This window comes from Diabrotica virgifera, chromosome 7 (genome assembly GCF_917563875.1).
Source record: "Diabrotica virgifera virgifera chromosome 7, PGI_DIABVI_V3a".
Classification (NCBI taxonomy): Eukaryota; Metazoa; Arthropoda; class Insecta; order Coleoptera; family Chrysomelidae; genus Diabrotica; species Diabrotica virgifera.
Genome location: NC_065449.1, coordinates 146,035,296 through 146,045,470, shown reverse-complemented (window position 1 = coordinate 146,045,470; position 10,175 = coordinate 146,035,296). Strand labels below are relative to the sequence as shown.

At 33.6% G+C, this 10,175-nt stretch overlaps 1 protein-coding gene across 1 annotated transcript; it reads left to right on the top strand.

The window, feature by feature from the left end:
* Positions 1 to 365: 365 nt before the first annotated feature.
* On the top strand, positions 366 to 4,118 carry LOC126888633 (uncharacterized). The gene has a single exon (XM_050656990.1). The coding sequence runs from the start codon at positions 366 to 368 to the stop codon at positions 4,116 to 4,118; it is 3,753 nt and encodes a 1,250-aa protein (XP_050512947.1).
* Positions 4,119 to 10,175: the final 6,057 nt, after the last annotated feature.

Here is a 10,175-nt window from a genome sequence, read left to right as displayed (position 1 = left end):
TCAGTGGATGGGGTTATAACCATCTGCTTTTCACATCTAAAAATAGTTCAAACATCAACAATCAGAGCGCCCGTAGTTCACGCATCAACAAGCAGGGTATCCGGTTTGTCTGGAGAATATCCGGTATAATAATGAACTTGGGCTCTAAAAGTAACATGGTGTGAGGGCAGTGGTCTTCAAGCATCAACAATCAGGGCCCCCGTAGTTCACGCATCAACAAACAGAGTATCCGGTTTGTCTGGAGAATATCCGGTATAATGAAGAGGAGAGGGGGGCTCTAAAAATAACATGGTGTGAGGGCAGTGGTCTTGTAACATCCTATTTAAGGCAAATTAGTGGAGCTCCTCGGTAGTTTATCACGAATCATGAATACGTGCAGCAGGTGTGACAAATCGTATTCGCGTTCGGATAGCCTGTCGCGACATATAAAAAAATGCAAATACGGAAATGTGGATAGTGATAAAAATGGGGATTATTATATTCCCAAAAAAAGATTAAGACCACTTGGAGTGGAAGTGATTGATGGAACTGTTTCGAAATTGTCACACGCGTTTAAAAACAGAATCGCATCTTATCGTTTTAATAGTGGTAAAAAACTGGATTATCACGGATTTTTAAACGATGTTAAACCCAAAGTTTTGAACATTTTGAGTGAATATTTACATCAGCACAATATCATAAAGGTAAATTTTGAAATATTTGGTATTTATCTAAAACCTGACACTAACCTATCAGATATCAAGTCCATGAACACATGTAATAAAATTATAACTATCAGCACTGAACTGGATGAAGTATTTGATCATTTTAAGGAAGAACTGATGACACAAGCATCAGAATTTCAAGAGAAAGATTCAAATTGGGTACTGCAGGAAATAATGTTTTTAGATGTTAACATAAACAAATATAGTAGTATTTCTGCATCAACATATATTCGTCTCCCAATACCTATAGTACGAAAACACGCTATTTTAAATATCGAAAACAAAGATAATAAGTGTTTTGCATGGAGTATTATTGCAGCTATTTTTCCTGCTAGTGGCAACCCAACTAAACCAGAATCATATCCACCATATGATACTTTGTTGAATTTTGAAGGAATTGACTTTCCGATGAAACTAAAAGACATTAAAAAGTTTGAGACCCTCAATAATATTTCAGTAAATGTTTATGGGCTAGAATCAAATTTCGTAAATAATAAAAGGCAATATGAAATAGTTGGACCATTGCATTTTACAAGTAATCGCCATGCCACTCACGTGAACCTTTTGCTTATAACAAATGATAAACAAAGTCATTATTGTCTGATTCTAGACATGTCGAGACTTGTAAAAAGTCAAAAAACAAAAAATTGTCGCAAAGAATACTTATGTGATGGATGTCTACAATTCTTTGTTTGCGAAGAAAAGCTCGTTAATCACCAAAATAACGACTGTTCTTATATTTACACAGAACTTCCCACAACGAAACCTAAAATTAATAAGTTTGGTGAAATGGTGCCAGAAAATATACTAAAATTTATAAATATCCAAAAAATGTTACCTGTTCCATTTGTGATCTATGCTGATTTTGAAAGTTTGTTAAAACCCATAGACCATGTTGAACCTTTCAATGGAAATTCATATTCCGTTAAAACTGCAGAACACCAAGCATATTCGTTTGCATTTTACCTTAAATGCAACTATGATGATTCACTTTCTAAACTAATAAAATATGAAGGACAGGATACTCCCAAAGTGTTTATACAGAAATTGGATGATTTAGTGCATGAACTATATAACAATCACCTTAAACATATTAAACCAATGTCGCCGTTAACAAAAGAAGAAATTGAAAAACATGAGAGTGCTACCGAGTGTTACTTGTGTGGAAAGCCATTTAATCCTTTCAATCGTAAGGTGAAAGATCATCACCATCTCAATTCATTATATCTTGGACCAAGCCATAACTCCTGTAATCTAAATAACAAACTCTCAAATACAATACCCGTGTTCTTTCACAACATGAGTAATTATGATTGTCATCTTTTTATTAAAGAGCTTTCAACAACTGGTGAAAAAGTTTCAGTAATTGCACAGACGAAAGAAAAATATATCACAATTTCTAAAGGAATTCTGGTAGAAAAGTCGAAAAATGGTCTAGATAAATACATAACTCTAAAATTTGTTGATTCATACAGATTTTTGGCAAAATCTTTGGATATTCTGAGCACAACCTTAAATTCGGAGCAGTGTACAGAAATTAGAAAGTATTTTCCAAATACTAAACACTTTGAACTTGTGAGACATAAGGGTGTGTTTCCTTATTCATATATGGATGGATTTGATAGACTTAAAGAAAAAACACTACCACCTAAAGAAAATTTCTACAATAATTTAACCAACAAACACATTTCTGATGAAGATTATGCAAGAGCAATTGATGTATGGAACACATTTGATTGTAAATCTATGAGTGACTATGCTATGGTGTACTTAGTATCAGATGTCTTATTATTGGCTGATGTGTTTGAAAATTTTAGAAAAATATGTCACAAAGAATACAATTTGGATCCTTGTCACTACATAACTGCTCCTGCATTAAGTTGGGATGCTATGTTAAGATATACCGAAATTGAACTGGAGCTTCTTACAGATGTGGACATGGTACACTTTTTAAAGAAAGGAGTAAGAGGAGGTGTGGCACAATGTAGCAAACGAGAAGCCGTGGCAAATAATCAATATGTACCTAACTATGATCCACAACAACCCGAGTCTTACATCATGTATCTAGACGCCACAAATTTATATGGTGCAGCCATGTGTCAATATCTTCCATATGGAAATTTTAAATGGGTAACCGATGTAGAAAACTTCAACTGTTTTTCGGTGGAGGATAATGGGGATAAAGGGTATGTGTTGGAAGTGGATTTGGAATATCCAGCTCATTTACATTCTTTACATAATGATTTACCATTCTGTCCCGAGAGCATGGTACCTCCAGGAAGCAAATGTCCTAAACTTATTCCAAATTTCAACAATAAAACTAAATACATTATCCATTATCGCAATCTTAAGCAGTGTCTTAGGTATGGTCTGGTACTAAAAAGGATTCATCGTATACTAGAGTTTTCGCAATCACCATGGTTAAAAAAATATATTGACCTAAACACATCACTCAGAAACAAGGCCAAAAACGAGTTTGAACGGGATCTTTTTAAGCTTCTGGTTAATGCAATATTCGGTAAAACTCTAGAGAACGTTGAAAAAAGAAGAGATATCCGCCTGTGCACCCGCTGGGAAACAAAAACAAGGTCACTGGGAGCCAGGGTACTTATCTCCAAACCAGAATTCAAGTCTTGTTCCGTGTTTAATGAGAATTTGGTGGCGATCCATTTGGGTAAAACCAAAATAGTTTATGACAAGCCTCTCTATGTTGGTTTCACAATTTTAGATTTATCAAAAACAGTGATATATGATTTTTATTATGGATACATCAAAAAGAAATATGGGGAAGCTGCAAACTTGTTATACACAGACACAGACTCCCTGATTATGGAGATATTTACCCCAAATTTCTATGAGGATATGAAGAGAAATTTAGAACATTTCGACACCTCCAACTATCCAACTGATAATATTCACAGGATACCGAAAACACCATCAATACTAGGAAAAATGAAAGATGAATTTGCATCTGTACCCATTAAATGTTTCTATGGTACAGGTGCTAAAGCTTATTGTATAGAAGCAAATACAATAATAAAAAAAGCAAAAGGAATTTCAAAACACGTAACCAAAACACAGTTGCAAAAGAGTGATTATGTACTATTAGTGAAAAAAGGTGGTGTAATCTTTAGAAAAATGTATGTATTCGTGTCTAATTTACATACCATATATACGGAACTTAGGAATAAAGTGGCACTATCTTCTAAGGATGACAAACGCTGTGTAATAAACGGCGACGTAAAAACTCTTGCGTGGGGTCATTTTTTAATTAGTCCACATAATGGTACTATAGATGATCTGATTAGGTTTGGGAATGAGCTGCTACTCACCCCGGAATTGGTCGATTTAGAAAAGATTCCTCTTGAAGAATTGTTTCAAGTCGATTCTTTTCAATATGATTCATACTTGTAAAATTTGTAAATTGTATATTTTTATGTATTAATAAAACACATATATATCAACATATTTTTTTATTTAAAACCTTACACAATTCTATTAATACCATAATTATTGAAAAAGTCGAACATAGAGCTATATAATAAAATATTGGAGATATGACTGTATCCTTTCTAGGTCTCTCATTATAAAGTTCTAGCCATTTGGAGTCACTGCTTCTACCACTCATATGTCTAAAACGCAATTTATATTTAGTGCTATTTAATGGTATTTCAGCTTGTAAAGTTGGTAAAAAATTGTTTCCGGGATATGATTTCATTCTTGACCATGTCTCAGGCCATGTTTCATTTAGAGTACCATTACTGTCAAAGCACACAAAAACTTCTCTAACATTGATGGGTTGCTGAATTAAAAGCAGATTTCGCAGAATTGCTTGTAAAACAATAAAGTCTAATGATACCATCTTAATAATCTCTACCAAGATTTTAGCATCTATTTATAGTAAATCTAACTTTGGGCGTGGGGAGTCGCATGTATATGGTGGAGATTCCATTAACCCATCACGATAACCTACGTTTCGATGAGATAACCCCATAGGTCTAGTCTCACTACAAAATACACAAAATTCAAACACCAATTTCCACCCTTTAAATATTAAGCTTCTTGGAATAAGTTTAGTTCCACACATTTTACGACAAATAAGACAAAGCTTTTGTCGTACACAATAAAAGGGGAGTCTCGTTTCCCACTCGTCACCATTATAGTTAAATAGATCGTTAAAATTATCCGCATATTTGTGTGACATATTTGAACACAACGCGTGGTTTCACGTGGCTTACAACGATCTGGTTTATGATGTAGCTTAACAAGTTTCAAAGGGAATGAGTCACGCAAGCTGATCACGTCTCGCGTATCTGGTAAAATCTAGGAGTGGGGGATAATGACCCACACATTTGCAACTGGTGTCAATGAGAGAAGGGAGGATATAAGAGTACAGAAACATCGATAATGTAAACAGTATGTGCTCAAGAAGGCTTCGTGAACGTGTTGAACAATTTAGTAAAGGTATTAACAGAATAAAACGTGATATTTTAGTTTATGAAAAAACAAGAAATATTAAACAGTTAGAGAAGAGTATTAACCAGTTAATAAGAAAATATAAAGATAAGGAATATATGTTTAAAAACTTTTCACGACTTAGTATAAGTGATGCGTTTGCGTAGTGGAAGAGTTTATCCTCCTGAAGAAGAAAATAGACTATTTTTTGTTTCTGCAATCGAGGAGCAAAAGTGGATAGATTTGGTGTTTAAAAACATTAATCGTTTTAACAATAATGGAATGTTGCCAGAAAAGAATTGAGATGAATCAACACCCGCAAAAACCTTTATACCTGTTTACAGAAGCAGAACTACAAAACTTTACCATACCATACATTAGAAAATCTGTAGATCCATATGAACTACTTCAGTCTTGGCATCTCCTACCCCAGAAATTTGTGCAAGATTTTGAAATTCGAACTCGACTTCCGTGTTTTGTTCATTTCAATCGTCCCGAATGGAGAACAGAAGAAGAAGGATTAGCTCCTGCTCAATCCAGTTGTCGTTTATGCAGATTTGCACTGGAAAATTTATATAACAATTATATCGGTTAAATAAAGTACTATTTTTTATTAAGGTTTTTTATTAATAAAACAAAAATGTAAAAAAAATCTTTATTGCATCATAAAAGTATCATACAAATAAAATACGTTAGATAACGCACATACACTATTATTATTTAAATGGTAAGGACATTTAGGCTCCATTTTTTCCAAACCTGGTTGTTCATCAAATTCCACAACTGGAGCTAAACTATACTTTTTTATATACTGAGACTTTTCTCTTCCTTTAACATAGACGATATCGACATTACTTGTCAAGCATTGGATAATATTATGAACTTGATGTACCGGGGTAAATCCATGATCCCAGTTAAGACCATGATAATTATTCATTAACCATACAGCTTGTTTATGAAACTCTGGATTCAGCAACCTCATTGGATATGGTGGTTTGAAGAAATGATGACTAATTTTTTGACCATCATAAGTGGCCAACTCTTTTGCGATAAATTTATTTTTCTCGGTATTAAAACCTTGTACATCTATTATTAGCTGCATGTTAAAGTCTGTCTTTGTATGGTGTCTAACCTATATTTATAAACCTAATTTGACTCATGCGCATGAGAGGGTTCCCCATATAATGTCATAGCCTCATGACTTCATTATGTACATATACCTTAACTTGTCCAGCATAATATAAATATTTAGTTTTATAATTGTTTTACTATTTTAGTTAAGGGATTATACGTAAATTCTTTTTCGTGTAATATCAGACAATAAGCAGAGATATCAGAGGTTGTTGGGTCATCTGTCTCAAATTCTATACGTAACACAACAGACCCCGATTGAATGATTTCTTTTTGACGAGAGCAGTCAATATGTATAAGCGGGGCAATCATTTTGAAGTCATGTGGATTAAATATAGGTTGATTCAGCACCATGTGATAATAACTTTCTTGAAAATTAGCAAACATTTCATAAAGTTTCGCTCTATTTGTTTTAAAATCTATTTGTAGGTCATTATAAGGATATCTTTCAGAATTTAAAAACACTTTAATATTTTTTAAATTGCAATGATCAAATTTACTCATATCTTTTGTTAATTTCGATTTTCTGTTATTTTGGAAAGCAACAATGATGTGACGAGGTGTTTCTATTTTCGTACTAGTGCGCACAGACCATGTATGGCGGGTAGAGTTGTTTAGAGCAGGATATTCAATCATTTGCCATGAGCGAAATTTAATAGGAAGTTCTTGATTTGTATGTGAAATCTTATTAAGCCGTAACTGTTCTTGTATACTTGGTGTTACATGTGGAACCTCCCAATATAATTTATTAATATCAATCTTCGGTCGTTCGCTTTCATCTTCGCTTACTACTGCATCAATATCATCATTTGATCTAATAAGTATTAATTCCATTTTCAAATTCATTATGATTCTCGTAAAATCTTCGAAGAAACCTGATAGCAGTCGTAGAGGTATACATACGTTAAAGTTTCCATTTGAATCCACCAACACACTGTCTTTGGGGACTTCATTATTAGTTTCCAGTCTACCTCTTTTTGGAAACCATCCCGAGTTTTCCAATTGCAGGCTTTGGTTTTCGTTAAGACTAAGGTAGTTTTTAATACTTGATACTAAGCCTACATCACGTACTGAATCAATTACTACCCCATTTAATTCAAAACGTATTTCACGAAACAAGTAAGCTATAGCATTATTAATAAATTTTAGTTTTGTTGGGACTTTATTATCGTGGGTAAGAAGTTGACCTTCGATATAGAGATAACTATTTGCCGGATATGTGTATGCATCTAAATCTTGAATTGGAATACGTATTTCATCATTATAACCTAACTTTCCAGGGATGTATGGTTGATATGTGTGAAATTGATACTCTTCAATAGTGTTGTCATTGAAAGGTTGACCAGTAACATGTAGAATTTCCATTATATTAAGACTTTAAGTCCCAACGATTGCAGAAAGTGGCGATTTGATGATGTTATTTTTTTGGAAGGTAATCTCCTTTTATATGTTTTTGGTATAGATGGTTTTTTAGAAGGTGATCTCCGTTTAGATGTTTTTTTTATAGATGGTGTTACTATTTTAGAAGGTAATTTCTTTATATATGTTTTTGGTGTGTGGGAAAAAACTAAAACCATTATTTATATACGTTTTCTAAGATGTAAATTTACTGTTACCTCTTCTCCCCCAAAGTTAATAAGTTTACCTGCTTGGTTAATAATCTTTACTGTAAGGTTGGTGATTGTCTTGATACCAACTGGATAATACAAAATATTTTGAGGAGCATCCACTATTTTATACCCAATCGGTACTGTCGGAAAGAACTGATGGATGATGTGAACTGGATTCCCATTTAAATAGCATCCCGAAGCAATGTTACAATCAACGCACAGGGTGTTTGCCCCCCATATTTCTACGGGTTTATCTGAAACATGTGTTTGGTTTGGAGCTAGTTGTCGTGATTTAAAACCAAATAATAGTCCAATGGAATTTACGGGGAGAAAAGAAATTTCTCGGTTACTCTTAATAACAACTTTTGAAGTTGATAATTGTGGAGTAATTTCTAAAGTCGCATCATTATCAATCTTTTTCATGTTTTCTTGAATAAGCTTCGTAATATCATCCAACTCATAGGCCCCCTCAGGTAACTTGTAGCTATGGGTAAAATTTTTAAAATGCCAGAGAAAAAGGTTATTGCTTTCATCAACATTTGGAATAGTATTAAAACTATAGAAACTGGTTAGACCAATTTCATAATCAAATTCATCGTCGAGGTAAATTGGAGGATTAAAATTATAGCTCAGATTTGAAGAGCTTCCAGTAAGCGTAAAGTTTAAAGACATTTTACGCAAGCAATTAACATTATTTGCTATTTATAGTAGTTGAATAGAAAATCTAATGAGTAATGACCGCACTTGTATGAATCGTTTTGGATTTTATCATAGTTGTAATATATTTGTACATCACCATTACTTAAAAAATATTTGATGACATTTTGTGGTGGAGGCAAATCCCCATACGAATCAAAGTAAATTATATGGGATTTAGATTTTGCATAGGCTACCCAGTGTGTACCCTCACCACGTTTTGAATCTAAATTTATAACACCACACTCGTTTTTATGAATATTTTTAGGTAGCATGTCTCTCATAAATACACCTCTAAAATATGGCAATGTTTTACCATACTTTATTATATCTGTATTTGTTAAAGCGTGATGAGGAAGGTTTAGTTTTTTGAATACGGTTTTAAGTATAATCCATACCCTTTATACGGTCTTAAATACAATCCTTTGCCTTTTTGTTCCATGGCTAAATTATGGCGTTTTTGTTCTTCAAGATTCATTCGATTAGCTTTCGCATCACCGATGGCCTTGTAAATTCCTGCACCCATTCCTCCAACGGCTCCGAGTGCGCTTAATAAAGGTATAAGTAATGGTAGAAATCCTCCCTTTTTAGGTGCTTTAATTATTCGTTTTTTTTTATTTATCCTTTTCCGAAGAGAACCGCCTTTTTTGCGTTTAAGACCCATTCCCAACTTACGTTTTCCTTTCATAGCTGTTGTTATAAACCAGGCGGCTGCTTTTTGTCCAAATGGGGTGTCTTTTGATTTCACAATATTCCACGCTTTGTTTTCTAAGATTTTATCCGCTTCGTGTCTGGTTGATAAATCACTATGTTTAGAGTATTCAATATCGTGTTGTTTACAAGCCTCGTCTAGTTTATTGATTCCCTTATCCCCCCGCTCTAATCTCTGTTGTAAACGAGTTCCTGGTCCACAATATGAATATCCGGGAAGATGTAGTTCTAGAGGGAGCTTGTTAATGAGTGAGTTTAATAACCCACGTCCTTTTCTTTTAGTAGTTCGTTGAAACTTTTTTTTCATGGTCTGCCTCTTATATATATAGGTGTTGGGCTATACATACCCAAAGTTTTAAACTCATTTTCGCAATGAAGATTGAACCACAACAACTCTCTCTTCCCATTACAAACCACGATGATATTACCAAAGAGCTTCAGGTAGAACATAGTTATCTTTTCAATGGGCTCAAAAGGGTTCTAATTGTTGGACCAAGTGGGTGTGGCAAGACTAACGTATTATTGTCTTTAATTGAACATCCAAATGGTCTTAGATTTGAAAATATTTATTTATATTCCAAATCTTTGTACCAACCAAAGTATATATACTTGCGAAACTTGATTGAGCCTATAAACGAAATTGGGTATGAAGAATATAATGATTCCGTTAATGTACCACCTCCTGATGATATTAAAGAAAATTCAGTAGTTATTTTTGACGATATTCCGTCATGTGATCAAAAAATTATACAAAATTATTATTGTTACGGAAGACATAAGCACTTGGATTGTTTTTATCTGTGTCAAACTTACAGTGCAATTCCAAAACAATTAATTAGAGATAATTCTAATTTACTTGTAGTTTTTC

What these genes read in the sequence shown, in the direction of transcription:
- LOC126888633 (XM_050656990.1), top strand. Translation starts at nt 366, where the DNA reads ATGAATACGTGCAGCAGGTGTGACAAATCGTATTCGCGTTCGGATAGC.